Raw genomic sequence first — 17,569 nt, 5'->3', positions numbered from 1 at the left:
TTGTCCCTTGTTGGTGGGGAGGCAACCTGCCCAGAGCCCTGTCCCTTTGGGTTTCCCAAATCCCTGTCTTCCCTTCAAACTTCTTAAGCCTAAACTTGAGCCCAATGAGGCTGGGGATACAACCTACCCAGTTGACCAACTGGAGATGCCAGCCTGAGTCAGAGACCCTGGAAGACTGCTGGTAGGTGGGAAGGAATGATCTGTTCCCTTGAAGGCAGAGTTCTTTACACAGTGGCTTCTATGCTCTAAAAGCTCAGAAAGTAGATTTCTGTATTGACAGAAAAAGTAAAAGAAAAATAAAAGAGAAAAATGAGAGGTTTTGAAGTGGAATATAGTTTTTGCCTTGGGAGGCAGGGGCCCCATGGAAAGGGGTCATACCTGACTGGCAAAGGTTGTGCTAAGGGTGGAACTACCTTGATCTAGCTGCTTCTCTACCACAAAGCATGACATTTGGCTGGACTTCTGGGTCCCCCTTCAGCTGTTCTTTACCAATCTTTTAGGCATGTGTGTACTCACTGTCTGACCTCCCTGATTCTCTTACAGTCTTGGCTATGCATGAAAATGTGCTGAAGTGTCCCACTCCTGGCTGCACAGGTCAGGGCCATGTGAACAGCAACCGCAACACACATAGAAGGTACTTGGGTGGCGCAGGGCCTGTAGTGTATGCCTGCCTGGAGCCTTGAGCCCTCATCTAGGATGGGCCACAAATAATGCCTTCCTTCCTGCTGCCACCCTGCATGGTGGGTCCAAGGTCAGGGCTGATGGAGACCAAGGGGCCTTTGTGTGAATAGTGGGCACCCTAAGGTGCGGTACCTGGTGGTATTGCTGCTGGAGACCCTGTGAGCTTTGGTGACCACATGCCTCTGTTGAGAGGTCTCTACCCAGGTCGTAGGTTTGGGTTCTGCCTATTTTCAGAAAACTTCTGCCTATTGGTGAAGGGAAAAATATGGATAACAATAAGGACCTCAGTAACCAAGGTCATTCTTAGGGTTGCTCAGAGGGTATACCAAGACCAGGCAGACACAGGTTTCCAGGCCACTGTCCGTATTCAGTTGTCAGTTTGTTTTCCTTGATAAGGGGGCCATGCCCCCAACCCCACCCAGCCACAGGTGGCCGTGCTGTACAGGATGTGCTAGCAGGAGTACATTCAGCTGGAAATACTACCAGAGCTTTTGGTCATGTCATTAGAAAAGAGACCAAAATCCTGAGTGACATCACTGTGTCACCTTCTGTGGCTTAGGAGCAGGTGCCTAGGCTCACAGTCGACTCAATTCTGATAGATAAAGCTGCTCTGTCTTACTTTTGAGTGGGTACTTTCTTGGGAAGCTTCAGAGTCCTCCAGGTACAGTGGCCAGGTCATAGCTTATAGAGAAATGGAGGCCAGGTCCTCCATTTCTGTGAGTTGGTTAGCAGAACATGAGCCAGAGATGATCCCAGAATCCTCCCTGGGACCTGTGATGGAAGGAGGAGGAAGATGAGGAGAGATCCTGATACCCAGACTCATGCAGAGGAGGTATCTTTGACCAGGCTTTGCCTGCTTTCAGAGTATAGTTCAACCTTGAGGGTTATTGGCTTAGAATATTCCAGAACAGAAACTGATCAGCTTGCAAAAAATTTTGAAAGCTGAGGACAGAGCTGGCAAGAGGCCCTGTCCTGTAGCAAAGTGAGAGATCTTCTTGTCTCTGGGCCTTACATGCTAGGAGCTTTCATGTCTAAATGATGCTGTTCTCAGACTGCAGAACTGGTCATCTAGGACAGGCCTGGCATCAGTGAGAAGGCTCAGATGTCTTACGTTTTCCTTCCATTAGTTTGTCTGGATGTCCTATTGCTGCCGCTGAAAAATTAGCCAAATCTCATGAGAAGCAGCAGCCACAGATGGGAGATCCTTCCAAGAATAGCTCCAATTCAGATCGGATCCTCAGGTGGGTGAATGAGCCACTGAATTGAAGGGACCACTTCCAGGTGCTTGTAGGGTTGAACAGTCTCTCCTGGGCTATGTGTAGTGTGAATACTCAGCAGAACACTGAACAGCCTCACACCTTCTGGCCTCACCAGAGCCTCAGCCAAGGTGTGAGCAGCTTTGAGGACCCCTGGGCTTAGCCACAGGCAGTTTGGCAATGCTCTTCTCCAGGGCATCTGCTATAGTCAGTGTAACTGCTCAGGCACCCATTGTGGAGACGCTGGTCCTGTCTGGAGAGAGAAGAGCCCAGCAAGGCCAAGGCCATCCTGGAAGCACCATGGCCACAAAGCCCTGGGTGTCCTGCCTCTGATAGACCCTGAGTTAGGGAGCGGGGAGCTAGGAGCCCCTCAGAGTGGGCAGACAGCAGCAGGTCTGCGTGTGTGCAGGCAGATGCATGTTGGCATGCCTATTTGTGTATGAGTACATGAGTGTATTTACACATGTGTTCAAGCGTATGTGTGCTGTGTAGACAATATTTCCTCAATGAAGGCCCCTCTAAAACCCCTCAGAACATACCTGCTTAGTGCCTCTTCACCTAGGTGATGCTGGAAAATAGGCATCACGTTAAGGACAGAAACGCAGGGGTGTGCCCAAGGTCACCCCTCTGAAATGGCCTGTATTCAGAGTCTCCTTCTCTACCCAATCTTCTATGAGGTGAGGAGAGGGTGTGAGAGTCCCTGGACCACGAGGAATCATGAGGAACCATGAACCAGGATATTGCCACCTACTCACGTTCCTACCTCCCACCTCAGTCTGAGGACATCCTGCTCTCTTATCTTTGGAGAACCAGAACTCACTCACGTATCCCTGTCCCTGGTTCTCAGATCCTGTGCTGTGGCAGTGTGGGAGACAGCACAGCATGGCTGATTCTTGGCAGGCCCACTGGCACCACCCTTCATCTCCTTCCCCAGGCCTACAAAGCCCTGGACAGAGGGGCCAGCAACCTGCCTTGGCTGCTACATGTCCTGTCTCTTCCCTGGCTTGCTCCAGAGGGTTTATCAGAAACTGTGGTCCCATGCACATCCCTGGCTGGTGACAGACTCACCTCCCTGCTCTGTGGCAGGCTCACATCCTCTGCATGGGAGCCTCCAACCGTAGAGGTTTCCCTCTGCGTATCACCACTGTGACTGGCTCTGGGTTTCAAGCAGTCTCTGTCTTCCACCTTTTTGTTCCTCCTCCCACCTTCTCATTGGTTATAGATTTAATCCTTCCTCTGCCTCACTCTCAGTTTCTGACACCTGACGAGGAGCTATCACTGACATCAGGGCCAGCGTGTCCCTGCTGGGGCCTGGTAGACTCCCTCCTGCAGTTTTTCTTCTTGTCTGGGCCGGTTCTAGCCTGGGTTTCTACTTTTCATGGGCCAGCACACATCCCGCCTTCTGGTGGCAGCCCTGGTGGCCCTGGGGCCAGCCTGGTACTTCTCTCCTTAGGCCACGCTCAAGCTTTGGTAGTGCCCAGTGGCCCAAAGCCCTCACCAACTCCTGAATTCCACCAGCCACTGAGGGCAGTGCTCACAGGAGCTCCTTCCCTCTCTCCTACATACTGAGCATGAAGGCAAGCGTGTGTTGGTGTGCCTGTTTGTGTGTGTACATCCACGAGTCCAGAAGTTTCCATGTATCTTGTATAGTCTCAGCCCACATAGTTCACTTTCTTTTCTACCTTCTGTACCACTGCTGCCATTTCCCAAGAGTTCTCCCCGAACTCTTCTGTAAACTGGATGCTTGTGATGACCTTTTCCTTCCCATTGCTGATTCTTCTAGCAGCCTTTGGAGGGAAGGGGCGACCTCCACTCAGCTCTAAGGAGAGGACAGCTGAGGGCCAAGTCCTGGGCTGAGGGAAGTGCTGTGGGTCCAGCCTAGCCTGGAGGTCGTCTTTTGCCCTCACTTCATGTTCCCTCCATACAGTCCTTGTTGGAGCACTAGGCTCTTCTGCCCTGAGAATGCTGTCTTGTCATGGCTCGTTGTTGAGCTGTCACAGGCTTGTGCATTGCACCTGAATTGTTGGAAACCTGCTACCCTAACATCTGGGTTGGCTAATGCCACCAACCTGGTTTCCTATTACTTCTTCCTTAGTGGCAATTCTCCTCATATCAGCCAAAGGACTGCCCCAGGGGCTTTTCACCTTGGGAGGCAGAATTCTGACCAATTTGAGGGGCTGAGTGTGAGGTTGTCTCTCTGGGATTCCTTTCTCAACAGACTGTGAGGTCTTTGATGGGGCTTTTAGATGGAGTAGAGGGAGGGTAGCAGGGGTCTGAGTCCCCTTCTCACAGATTACATCTTTGCCCACACTCCAGGCCCATGTGCTTCGTGAAGCAGCTTGAGGTCCCTCCTTTTGGGAGCTACCGGCCCAGTGTGGCTCCTGCCACACCCAGGGCCAACTTGGCCAAGGAACTAGAGAAGTTCTCCAAGGTCACCTTCGACTACGCAAGTTTTGATGCTCAGGTTTTTGGCAAACGTATGCTTGCCCCAAAGATTCAGACCAGCGAAACCTCACCCAAAGCCTTCCAATGTAAGTTGGGGAGAACCATTCCCTCTCATTTCATGCTGCCTCTGTGGAGTTGGGGAAACTGGTGTTCAGGCCTGAGGCCTCAGAGGGTGCAGTTGTGGTCTCTTTGGGGCTTACATCTCACCTTGAGCCCTTGCATGTCTTCTAATTATTTATGAAGCGCAACTCAGGTCCTTCACTGTTGTGTTTGTCCAGAAACTTAAGAATAACTACTCTGACTGGATCGACCCTGGGAGTCCCCTCCCCGCAATGCAGTGAGCTTCTCTCAAGGGGGTGCCTTGTCAGGAAGCCTTTTGCTTTTCTGTACTGGGACCATCTAACTGGAAATGATGTTTGTACCATTAACAACACATTTCCTGGGTAATTGCACTGTTAAGAATTACTTCTGCAAATCTTCTAGAACAGTCGCCCCCGTTTTGTCAATTATCTCACAGATTTGTGGATTGCAAGACCATTAGCCTCAGAAGTGCAAGTGAGATGGAAAAGCCCCCAGTGCACACATAAAGTTGGGACTGGTGCCTCCTAGTGGGTGTCATCAGCCCCACAGGGACTGACCTGAGGGTTACAAAGCAGTCTGACTGATTGCCACAGATTCTGCTTGTCACGGTTGAGGCCTGGGTGTCTCTAGGCATACACACCAGTCTGGATGAGAATGCACAATTGTGCCAAGAGGGGGGGGGACTTTCGGTGAGCTTTCTGTATGTGTAGAACTTTTAGGGACTGCTGAAGTTTTCACAGTGTCTCAGAATATAATGTGAGAGTAGTTTTATAGCCGTAGTGTGACCACTATAAAAGATGACATTTGCAGTATCCATCTGAAGGCTAAGGCTGCTTTATTGAGATAACAGCTATCACTGGAGCTGAAAGGTCAGCTGAGACATGGTGACAACTTTTGAGATGAAGTGACAAAGTTTTCCAAGTGAGTGATAGTACAAGCACTCATCCTATTTACAGAATTCTTCAGTCTCTCAACAAGTATTTGCTCATGAGCAAATTATTTTTGTTTGATATACCAGGACTACTAGAATGTCTTTTTGATCTTTCTGTCCAAATTTTGGTCAGGCTAGAAATTTGAGGTCTCCTTAGTACTTGACAGGAGGATGGCAAGAAGGGGTGTATGAGAATGTGCGAGTGGGCACACAGCTTAGCCCAATGTCCACTTTGCCATAGCTCTTCCCCACTCTCAGTACTCCTCCCCTCCATCTGCTGCTTTTGTCTAAGTCTTTGTCTGCCTGATGTTGTTCCCTTTTTGCAACCAAACCTTCCTCAAAGGCATCCTCCCCACAGGGGCAGCCCCTACCCAGTAGTTAGGAGGAACACTTCATCCTCTTCTGTAGGCTTTGACTACTCACATGATGCCGAGGCTGCACACATGGCTGCCACTGCCATCCTGAACCTGTCCACCCGCTGCTGGGAGATGCCTGAGAACCTCAGTACAAAGCCACAGGACCTCCCCAGCAAGGTGAGTGTCGCCCCATCCCTCCAAGAAGTGATGAATGTGTAGAACCTGCAGCCAGTTCACTGGGCTCGGTGCTGCCAGGAATAGCTAAGTTCTAGCTGGGAATGTTCATTCTTCCCTTTTCTCCCTCCTGGCTCAGAGGACTGGAGAGGGTGGATGGGTCCTTCCACAGAGTGCTGCTTTGTGGACATTGACCAAGGACCGTACTGTGTTCCCATGCATTTCTCAATGAGTCTGAGGGCCAGGTGCACACAGGTTCTTACCACTTCCCAGAGAGCCTGGTCATGGCTGACAGTTCTGGCTCAGAGTACTTAGTCATACCCATGTTTGGCATATGTCTCAAGGGACTGGCTCTGTGCTGCTGGCTGTAAAGGGGCTTCAGGCTCCGTCCTATGCAGTTGGGAAGTGACATTGTTCTTCCCTCTTATCGCCTCTCCTCTCTGCTAGTCCAGTGTCTTTCCATGGATCTGTGTTCTACACTTCCTATAAATCTGATAAAAACATACCAGCATGGGAATCAGATAGATTCTCTAATGATTTCTTCACTTTTGCAATTGTAGTCTGTGGACATCGAAGTAGATGAAAATGGAACCTTGGACTTGAGCATGCACAAACACCGCAAACGAGAAAATGCTCTCCCCAGCAGCAGCAGCTGTAGCAGCAGTCCTGGGGTCAAGTCTCCTGATGTCACCCAGCGCCAGAGCAATACTAGTGCTCCCAGCAGCTCCATGACCTCACCTCAGTCCAGCCAGGCTTCCCGCCAGGATGAATGGGACCGACCCCTGGATTACACCAAGCCTAGCCGACTGCGGGAGGAGGAGCCTGAGGAGGTGGGTTCAGAGGCTGCGCAAGCAGATAGATAGTGGTGGTGCCTTGTGCTTTTTCTCTAGGCAGCTTCTTCTCAAAAGAGGGGCTTGGCAGAAACTCTGGGGTCCAGGGCTTCCATTCAAGACTTTCACTTTGTTTGACAACTGGGACCCAGAGCTCTGCCTCCAGCAGAACATGTTAGGCAAGAGCTGATTTTCTCACCTATGTGGAACAGGGTGGCCAGTACCAATATGGGGACTCTGAGGTGGTAGGGGGCTCATTTCAGCCTCCTGTGGATGGTTTGGGAAAAGCTCAGGTTTTCTTAATTTTGTGAGCCTCCCACTGACCTGCAGAATATAGCTGCTATCCATACAGTAGTTAGCTCGTTGGTGCCTTGGGCTAAAATGGCAAGCAAGTGTGTATTCTGGGCTTAAGTGGTGGCAGTGGCCTGAATTCCTGAGACCAGGACCAAACTGATAAAGAGGAGATAGCCAGGGCATTGATGTCAGAGCTGTAGAACAGTCCTTTTCCAAGCGTTTCATCTGCCTGACCTGCAAAATGAAGAGTCCCTTTGTTATGGGCAACATTGGACTTTTGCCAGAGGTGGATGGGTTCCAAGGAGCAGAGTCCAATCTGAGGGTACATGGGGTCCAGACAGTGTGTGTGAGGCCTACCTACTCCCTCTTCCTCTCCTTCGCTCGGGCTCCTTGGAAGAGGACTCTATGGAGCAAACAAACTCAATGCCAAGAACAATAGGGAGGAGGAGCCAGGTCCTTCTATGGTCTGTCTTCACTGGGACCAACTTCTTTTCTGGCCCATGAGCTACTCTCATATGATTCAGGGTCATCTCATTTTACCAAGAAGTGAACTGGGCCTCTGGGTCTGGTCACTCAGGCTGCTTCACTGGCCCTCCTCTGGTATGGGGTCCTGGAAGAGGGACCACCTTAGCTGACTGGAGGGAAGCTGCACCTGAAGCTGTGGTTGCCCAGGTCTACTGAGCCTAGTTCTTTTCTACAGTTGGCAAGATCCCTGTCTGATACTGAAGTGCCCTCCTGTGCAGTGTGTCCACTGGCAACTCTCATCCTTGGGACTAAAATCTCTCAGGAATAAGCGACCCCCCACCTCCTTCCTGCACCTGGGCATGTCCTCCTAGCGTGCCAACAATGCCTTCTTGGTGCCTATGGGTGGTGTCCTGGGACCTTGGATCTAACTCAGTTCTGGACTCCCCAGACTACCTAGGCCCTCCTCTTATTCATTTACACATCCTCTTGGATTTATCTTATCCCCTTGAGGATAAACTGTCATCTTAGGTGACCCTGACATAGCAATTATGAGATCTCCCCTACTGAATCTTACCTCTTGCTGTACTTGACTGCCGGGGCTACTGGTTCACTGCAGCCAGCAGCCTTGGATCATCTCAAACCCTGTACCCTTTCCCATCTACCTCTTAGGCCAGTCACCTTCCAAAATGCCTCCAGGTCAGGCCCTTTCCTGTGCCTTTACCTCTACTCTGGCCTCCTCCTCAGACCCTTCTGCCAGCGCTTCTTGTGGGCTCACATTTTGGGCAACAGTCTTTCCTTAGCGTCTTGAGCACTTTAGACCCTTGTATTCATGGGCCTCTGGGGACAAGAGCAGCAGTCACATCACCAGCCAGATCCACTGCTGAGAACCCGAGTCACTTGACTTGGCTGTCCTCATGGCACCTCCTCATTTAGGAGGTTTTCTTCAGCTCTAAGGGCGTGGCGCTTCAACCACTTGCTGGGAACTGTGGCAAGTAAGTGCCAGCCTTGGATATAACCTCTGCTGTAGCTTCCTGTGAGAAGATGACTGTTCTGATCTTGTGGTCCCTGGCCTTTCATGGGAGCAGCTTTTTCTTGCTCATTGATGTCCACGGCTGAGCCTGTGTGTGGACAAATGCCCTGCAGTGTTCAGTTGGTAGCATTGTGAAGTGCCTGCTGTAGCCAAGGAACAAGCAGAGGGTCAAGCCAGTGGGTGTCAAGGTCACTGTGGTTACCATAAGCTGCGTTATTATGCTTACTACTCAGCTCCATGACAATCTACTGATTGCCTGCTGATGACTGAGCACCATCCCTGCCCCAAAGGGCAATGCTAGATGTCAGTGGTGTGGCATGATGTGGTGGAGGTGCCTGAAGGCCACAGTGGGCACCAGAAGCCTTGTTCTGGACAACACAGACTTCTGTCTTTGAAGTAGTCTCCTCAAAAGTGGAGGGATTCCTAGCTGTGGCCTGGGGGGTTGTCTTCTGTGTCTCATTACTAGAGGGGCAAGGCCTTCTTCTTCCCCTGGAAGGTGACAGACTCTGGGAAATGCATCATGGACACTTTCCTGAAGGGTCTCTTTCCCTCACCCAGAGGACTGGGTGCTCAGGCCTCCCACCAGCTGTTAAAACATCTCCCTGCTGGTTTTTTGCAGTCAGAGCCAGCAGCACATTCTTTTGCTTCTTCTGAAGCAGATGACCAGGAGGTGTCCGAAGAGAACTTTGAGGAACGGAAATACCCAGGGGAAGTCACCCTGACAAACTTTAAGCTGAAGTTTCTCTCCAAGGACATAAAGAAGGAATTGCTCACGTAAGTGCCACTGCAGCAGGCACACTCCCAGTCAGGGAGGAGCAGGCCTGGGTCCAGCCCATGGCGACAGGATCTTCTCTGCCCAAGGACTCTCCTCCTAGGCTTGAACACCTTCAGCCAGGCACCCCGCATGGTGACAAGTTTTCCTGTGATCTCTGTGCTGTGCTGGGGTTAATGAAATCCTCTAAGAACAACTGAGAACAAGGCGAAGCCCCAGGCCCAACCCTCAAAGAAGGAAAGAGCAGCACAGGATGAGAGTTATGGAGTCATGAGCAGAGTGCCTGCCAGGAACTCTCAGGGATAACAGAGGCCCAGCTAGACATATTCTGCCTGAGCTCAGTGCCAGAGGGCTTGAACTCAGTGCCTTCTGACTGTGTCCTCAACTCTGGCAGCCTGAGATCCAGGCCACCCTTGACCTGGTCTTTGCGTGGCTGAAACAGGCAGAATCTCTGGCCTCCTCTGCTGGCATCCACCTCCGCAGAGAGCTGTGAGGGCTTGCACCTAGCACCTGTGCCCTGGAGATTCCCAACTGATGGAACTTGAAGGTCACTCCTGGAAGGGGAAGATTCTTCCTCTCTCTACCTCGAACCCTGCTAGTTTTCCTCGTATATCGGGGCCCAGTTGTCTTCCTCAGGGGAGGCCGTGAGGCTTTGAAAGGTGGAGAGGTCAGGACTGCTTTGTGAGGGATCAGGAACCTGTTCACAGGCACACACATGTGCACATACAGCACGCAGGCTTCAGAGTATCCTCATGTGCAGTTCAACATGTTCTTCTTGAGTTCAGACCCATGAGAGGAACTTTCCATCTGAGAGGAAAGGACTGTGCTCCAGGATGGTGGGGAGGAGCTGGGAGTGGGCCTGGTTGCAGGCTGGTCCTGGGCAGGCCTGCAGGTGTGCAGCGGTTCCTGTTCTGACACTCTTTTTCCTTTGTCCAGCTGTCCCACCCCCGGCTGTGACGGCAGTGGCCACATCACCGGGAACTATGCCTCCCACCGCAGGTTCGTCCCCTGCTCTGCTGGCTTGGACTTAGTGCTTTGTTGGGGGGTCTTCTTCTTCTTCTCCTCTGCTCCCCCTCTTGGCTCACCCCATATCCCATCTCTTCTCTTTCAGCCTCTCTGGTTGCCCTCTTGCTGACAAGAGCCTCAGAAACCTCATGGCTGCCCACTCTGCTGACCTCAAGTATGTTTGCGCTCCCTGACCTCCTGTCTCTTGGGCAATACCCTTGCTTTGCTCTTTCTGCTGTGAGGCTCCTGCCCAAATCGGCCTTCTCCAAGGTGCTACCCCAGGCTGGCCCTGCTCTCCTGGGTGGGGCCGAGGGGCAGGGCCAAGGAAGGGCCGATTCTGTGTGGCTGAAGCTGCTGCTGCTTTCTCTGCCACCTGTGACCCCACCCTGAGCACTGTCATCTGCTTCTCACCTTGGGCTTCACAGCCCTCATTCCTCCTGTAACCTGTCCTGACAACCCTAATAGGGCCTGATTTGCCTACTGCCTTAGACATTTGGGAAAAGCCTGGAATTGGCTGTGGCTTCCAAGATTCACCAAGGCTCAGTGACTACAGGCTGTGTGGCTCTTGACATGTGAACTGGACACAGATGATGCAGACAGCTCCTTGCCCTCCCTTCTCCCGCACCCTTTGGCTGCTCTGCCTCTACCCTGGCACCCTCCCAGTTAGCCTCACTCTATGCTATTGCCTTCTCTTTACTAACCCCTTTCTGCTTCTGTATCTCGCTGCCCCTAACACATGAGTAGGCAGGCCCTGTGGTCCCCCACTATAGACCCACACAAATAAATTGCAAGCACCTGAGGTTTCTAGGTGTCTGTCCTTTTGGGGCTGGAGTTGGAAACTGCCACTGGCTTTGGTTTTCAGGCCTTGTGTTTAGCTGTGACAGTATGGCCCCATGACCCTGGGCTTCAGGGACCTCGTCTTGGGCACCAGGGTTGAGTGGATGAAGGAAGTGCCACTCTTGTTCCCTCAGTTTATGACCGCCTGGGGCTGGGTTTCTGTCCCATGGGCCTTTGTTTTATGGAGTCTGAATCTAGGCTAAGGATTCCTGGCCCTGTTTTGGGGCCAGAGAAAAGTGGGGTACTATGGCCTCTGCAATGAAGAAGCGGGGGGGAGGGGTGTTGAAGGCTTCAAGGAAACCAAAGTGGTTTAGGGCAGGGGACAAATTCTTGATTCTGTGTTTCCCACCTTGGCAGCCTCTTCTCTGCCCTTCTGTCTCTACCACAGAGGGCCAGAGCAGGGCCATTCTCTCTTTGTGAGTGAATAGCAGGTTCAAATACTCACTCATTTCCCTGCTGCCGTCCTACTCTTGACTCTGAAACCTGAGGTTGGGGCAGTAAGTCCTGCAGCCCTGAGTATATCCTGCTTCCCATTTCTTCTCTTGCTATCTTTCTTGCATTCTTTTCCCCCCCTATTTTATTTTCCAATTCTGTTTTCTTTTATAACTGTTTCCTTTCCATGGTTTTCCAACTCAAAAGCCTAGATAATTTTAGAGCCAGTGATGTAGCCACATATACATTGTGGCTCAAAAGCAGATGCTCAGGGCAGGCAGAAGGAAACTCAGCATGATCTATCTGTTTGGAGATGCAGCCAGGGAAGTATCAGCACCCTTTGAAGACTAAGAGATTGTAGAATCTTGAAAAGTCTCAGCCTTGACAAGGTGTGACTAGGTAACCAGCCAGTGCCCGCTCCTTCTGCAGCTGTTTTCTGCTCTGGGGCTCATTCTGGAGAACCTATGTGGTCACCTCCCTCAAGCCATAGTGTGCAGTCATGGGTAGCTCCTCTGCATTTCCTGGTGTGATGATGCTCATCTTTCCCCTATCCTCCTCCATGCTGGGTGCAGAGACTCTTGGATGAGGTGTATCCTGTGTTATGAGCAGGTTCCAAGGGCATTTGCTATCTTCTGTGTGCCACTGTGTTTAGGAGCTGCCTTAGGCTCCTCAACTCCCTATGCCTGTGGGAAATCCAGGTACATCCGCACACTGCTGGACATGCAGGGTTCTACACAGGGAAGGGGTAACCCCTCAGCCCAAGGACAGGCTCAGAGGGAGACCCAGTGTGCTGCAGAGGCAGACCATGTCCTTTGAGCACAGACTTTTCTTTCTGTTCAGACAATGTTCTCGGAAGCAGATGATGTGAATTGGCAGAGGATGCTAACCCTGTGGATCACAGGCTGGAAGAAGCACACGGAGGACAATTGCTCCTCTGATTACATGACTACTGTCCTCTCCTGGATACAACTCTTGGGAAAAGCCATTGCATCAGGTCTCAATGAAGAGTACAGGATATCCCAGCCCTCATGGGTCAAGTACTTGTGGCCCTGTGGGAGTCAAAAATCCACCCAAGACCCCCCAGTGTTCAGAGGTGTCTGTATCTCACCACCAGTGACATTCATAGCCTAAAGCAGTGGCTCCAAGAGATCACACCCTTAGAGCCAAACCTGAGTTCTTCCAGATGCTTCCCTGATGCTGAAACAAGGAGCCAGAGCCTCAGGCCTCTTCTGGAACTGCTGCCAGTCAGGAGGAGGAGCAGACATCTTCAGTTCCCTAGACTTAGGCCTCCAGAGAGCAGGGACACCCTGATGGTGACAGCATCCACAGGTGCACTAGATGACAGGCCACTGGAACATCCAATGGATGACACAGGGCATAGATGAAGGACCTGAGATACCCCAAGAGGATACTTCAAGAAAATTCCAAATGGTTAGGAAAAAGTTAGTGTGAGATAAGGCCGGTCTTGTCAAGTCCCTGTCAAGTTCTTTGATACTGTGTAAAGCTTTTGTTCTCCAAACAGGGAGATGCCCTGTCCTAGATGCTAAGCCTGCTTCTCATGGCCCAGAAACAGAGGAGTCCTCCAGGTGCACATGGTGCACAGAGCAGTGCTCTGAGTAGTGGGCTTGACAAATGCTTGCCTGGCTTCTGTAGGGTGGCCTCATCATCAGGAGTGCAGAATAGCAGATCCAATGGGAGACAGCTCCTTTGCAGAATCAACCCTCTTCTTATCCTGACACCTGCAGGAGATGGTGCAGCTTTCCTCAGAGGACATTTGGAAGAACATTCATGACTCTAATATTGAAGTATGATTTTTGCCACTTTATGTGATACATTCATCAAGCATTTTGGGTGCATAAAGATGGAGTTCTATGCTCCATGTCTCCCCTCCTTACCCTCTGCTGGTGCCCACTATTGGACAAAAGCCACTGCTATGTGAATTCCACATTCTTTATCTGGGCCCATACCTACAGCATCCAAGTAGCAGGTGCTTGATACGTGTCTGTTCATTTCTCAGCAACTGTGAATACTCTATGTGAAGCAGGCTCCCAGTCATAACTCTAAGGACCAAGTGGCCTCAGGTGCTAGGTGTATCAACCTGAGCTCTCATGTTCAGAGTTAAGTCTCAGGTATATTCTGAATGTTTCTGGTCCAGACTAGAACTGGGAAGGAGGCTACACCTGGAGCTTCTCATCTCTTTAAGATGCAATGAACCCAGTGGGGGCAGTCTTTGCTGCCCTAAGGTTGCTCTCCTTTTGGCCTGCTGGTGGGGTGACTATACTGTACTGAGGCACTGAGGTGACCCCATCAGAGCGGTGGTAGCAGCAGCAGGCTGTGGTGCATCAATGCTGATGTTCCTCTGCAAAGAAATGCTTGAGGAAGGTGGCTGTTTGGAAGACCATGCACTCATGAGGACTGAGGTCAGAGGGTCAAACATCTTCGTGGGCTTTGGTCTCACCCAGCTTTCCTCTGCAGGTGCCCCACGCCTGGCTGCGATGGCTCCGGCCACATAACAGGGAACTACGCTTCGCACCGGAGGTGTGTGGGGCCTGGGGTAGCGTGGGGGTCTCTGTCTTAGTTAAAGTTCTAAAGTTCTGAATGAGACCATACTGCTGCTGACATCTAGAGCCCATTTCTATCTCATCTGAATTCTTTATGCCTCCAGAACCTGGTCAGATGGCTCTTTGCCATAAGATAAAAAGACAAAGGGTCAGGGTTAGAGGCTCACAGAGGTGCTCCCTATTCCTGATTCTGTGGCCCTGTTGTGAAGCCTCTCTGTGTGTGGATTCTGTTCTGAATCACCAAATAACTAATGATGAGTGACTGATGGAGCAGTCTTCTCTCCTTCCTCCTATCCCTTCTGGGGTCCACAGGACTTGAGGGAAGAGCCAAGAGGAGATAGGTGAGGGAGCTGCTGTTCTGGGACTCAGGTGGTACTTTCTTCTATTTCCACACCAGCTTGTCAGGCTGCCCACGTGCCAAGAAGAGTGGACTCAAGGTGGCCCCCACCAAGGATGACAAGGAGGACCCTGAGCTGATGAAGTATGTTGAGCCATGCTGGCTCCTTTATTCCTTTGCAGAATTGAAGTTTTTCTGTGTTCTAGTTAAAAACAGAAACAAAAACAATGCAATCGCCTTCTAGATTCCTTTTTCATCACAACCAATCACCAGAATGACCAATTTTTATAGAAATCAGTGCCTGGGTGTTGCAACCAGGATGTGTGTGCTGACTCTTCTCTGGGTCAGATCAGAGGTGTTTGGTAGGCCTGAGGGAGCCTGAGTGTCCTGCTGCCTCAGGCTGGCCCCTGGGCACCCATAAACCTTGCCATATGTATGGCTTTTACCTTTCAGGAAAGGTCAGGTACTGAGTTCAGCTCTTTTCACTGGGGTGAGGTGAGGGTTGATGTGTCTTTGATGCTTATGGGTGAACTCTGACTCTGCATAACCTGCATGGGGACTTGGTTCTACTGTAAACTTGCTGCCCCACAGGGGACTAGACCCCAGCACTACCCACCGGAATGTGAGGGCCATGCTGTGCCACAGATATAAACAGAGTGAATCACTGGCTTATTTACCTAGGATGATAGGATTTCTCTGGATACAGGAGGCTTGACACTGACACCCAGCAAAGTGGGTGGTGGGTCCCCCAGCAAATGAATAGTGGAAATAATGGCTCCGGGCTTTGAGGACAGCTTTCTCCCCGACTGTGTTACTTGGTGGGCAAAGAGAAGTTAGACCCTTAGCTTGCAGAGGGGCAATGTGGCTTTAACTGTGCCCAGCCATCTACTTGACCACAGAGTAGAGGCCTAACTAACCAGCCTTAACAATTTTCAGAAGGAGATATCCCACCCACTTGTTTGGTCTGTTATACTCTATTTGATTTTTACAACAAAATAAGAATGTTAAATTAACAATGTAAAATATGTGATTGCTGGTATAATAAATACTGCATAGTAAATGCTGACCAGGGCAAAAGGTATGTTTCCTCTTGAGAATCCAGGAACTTGCTGGTGATAAGATGAATGCAATACCTTTATGGATTCAGCAAAGATGCTGCTGACAGAAATATTGTAAATGAATTGTGCTGCATTTGGAAGCCATGGTCAAGAGCAGCACTTTTCAAATTAACTGGAAAAATGGCTTTTTCCTTTCAAATATGCTATCAATTTTTCTTTTAAGAAAGCAGGAGTTCTGCAGCCAAGTGAAGGTTGTACCCTTTAAAAATTGTCCAATGTTTGCAGGATGGACAAAGTTCCTAGTGGCTCTATGGCACTTCCATAGGGCTTCTCTTTTAACCATATTTATAACTGATTAATATCTTTAAACAAGTTCAGACTAAAGCAGAAACTTTAATTGATAAACCAGGTCCTGCTGTAGAATGGGTTATGTTAGCAGGGATGAGCTGTGGTTTCATAGGGGCTACTGAAAAAGAGTTTTGTTTTATGATGTCTCATGCTTACACCATGTTAGATTAAGTCATGGTTGGAACTTTATGGTGAATCCCAGTTGCCACAACTTTATAACAGGCCATAGAAATTGGCAGAGGTTACAGTGCAGGGATCAGGAGCTTATGCTTTCCTTGCTCCACCCTTGGATGCTTGTGCTGCCCTAGCCATGTTGCATCTGACCCATGAAATTCATCTGTTGTCCTTGCTGTCTTGGCCCTACTTCTTACCTCACTGCAAAGTTGGCTCCAGGAAACACCAGTTCACTTGAGGAGCTAGCTCATGCTCCCTGCATGTGTCAACAAGATATCACCTGACAGTTTAGAAGATTCACTACTGGTGGTTAAGAGAAACCATACCTGAGCTCTTCTCCATGAATGCAATTTCAAGGAATACCAATGGCTGCTCCTGGTGAGAAATGTTAGGGTTTTGCAAGCAAGTAAGAAGAACTCGGATTCAATTACATGGAGTGACTGAAGGACACTTCTTATTTAGGTATTTGATCTTGTGATGTTGGAGTCTCAGCAGATGACTCTTCCCACATCAAACCCTCATCTCAGGTGGCTGAGAAGTATCTGAGGGTCTGGCCTAAAGCTCACGCCATGTCTCTGTAGTGTTTCTGCTCCGGAGGAGGCTGAAATGACTTTGCCCTGGCACGGTGGACATTCTATGCCATCTGAGGAATTGGTGGACTGGATGTGCAAGGAAGGAAGAAGGGGCAAGAGAGAGATGGTGCAGACAGAAGAGGAGGCAAAGATCCAGCTGAGCTGGCTGGAAAGTATCTGCAAGGGCTGCCTTTGAGACAAGGCCAGAAGAGTGTGGCAGTGGGCTGCCCTCGTGACTTCCTACTGGGGTTGTCCTCACTGACCTCCTTCTCCGTGAGATGGCCCCATACCTCCACCTCATTCATTGGAACAGGAGCCTCTTCTCATGGCCCTCTGACTTCTGTGCTACCACAGACTGCTTTATAAAATGGAACAGCAGTGCCCTTAGTGTCCTGTGTGTGTGCTGGATGACCGGTGCACAGCAAGTGTGTGACAAATGGTGACTTGAGTTGGTTCCAGGAGAGATAAGACTAAAAGCTTGCAGACTGAGGATTTTGTCTTGGGCCATATGTTGGATTTTGGGGGGCCAGATCCCCAGATCTCACTGGCCTAGTTCCCTCCCTCAGGTGCAAGGACAGAAGCATAAAGAGGGATTTGCGCACAGTGCCTGGGATGTTTATCAGTTTGTATTTGTGCCATTTTCATGAGAGTTCCTGGTTCTCTTTTTGAACACTTGGACCAAAAGAAAACGCCATTCTTAGCCTGCCTCCTTAGGAAGGGTGATGGATGTCCTTGCCAAGCCCCTCACCTGAGTTCTGTGTTCCTGTGATGCCTACGGGCACCAACCCATACCTATTCTTACCCCAGAGGCTGGAGAATGACAGGCCCCCTGAGCTGCTCAACCCAGGGTGCCCGACCCGATCCATTGTTCTTCCCACTGTGAATGGGCTGAGAGGCTAAGAGAGAGGAAGGTGACCCTAAGGTCCTTGC

General features: G+C 50.4%; 1 protein-coding gene across 5 annotated transcripts in view; it reads left to right on the top strand.

The window, feature by feature from the left end:
• The window catches only part of Myt1 (myelin transcription factor 1), a 58,899-nt gene that overhangs the window by 34,156 nt on the left and 7,174 nt on the right, over window positions 1–17,569 (top strand). For 4 of the 5 annotated variants that reach the window (XM_023561944.2, XM_003462780.5, XM_063247963.1 and 1 more), the window contains exons 9-18: window positions 544–634; window positions 1,809–1,922; window positions 4,254–4,468; window positions 5,803–5,927; window positions 6,485–6,754; window positions 9,163–9,317; window positions 10,252–10,314; window positions 10,427–10,495; window positions 14,065–14,127; window positions 14,548–14,631. In XM_023561944.2, the coding sequence (XP_023417712.2) occupies window positions 544–634; window positions 1,809–1,922; window positions 4,254–4,468; window positions 5,803–5,927; window positions 6,485–6,754; window positions 9,163–9,317; window positions 10,252–10,314; window positions 10,427–10,495; window positions 14,065–14,127; window positions 14,548–14,631 (1,249 nt within the window). The remainder of the gene's footprint in view (window positions 1–543; window positions 635–1,808; window positions 1,923–4,253; window positions 4,469–5,802; window positions 5,928–6,484; window positions 6,755–9,162; window positions 9,318–10,251; window positions 10,315–10,426; window positions 10,496–14,064; window positions 14,128–14,547; window positions 14,632–17,569) is intronic. The other variant, XM_063247966.1, reaches the window with a different exon arrangement.

Source organism: Cavia porcellus, unplaced genomic scaffold (genome assembly GCF_034190915.1).
Source record: "Cavia porcellus strain 051 isolate PalLab524CR breed Dunkin Hartley unplaced genomic scaffold, mCavPor4.1 scaffold_5, whole genome shotgun sequence".
In the NCBI taxonomy this organism is placed as follows: domain Eukaryota; kingdom Metazoa; phylum Chordata; class Mammalia; order Rodentia; family Caviidae; genus Cavia; species Cavia porcellus.
This window is presented reverse-complemented; position numbering and strand designations above follow the sequence as displayed.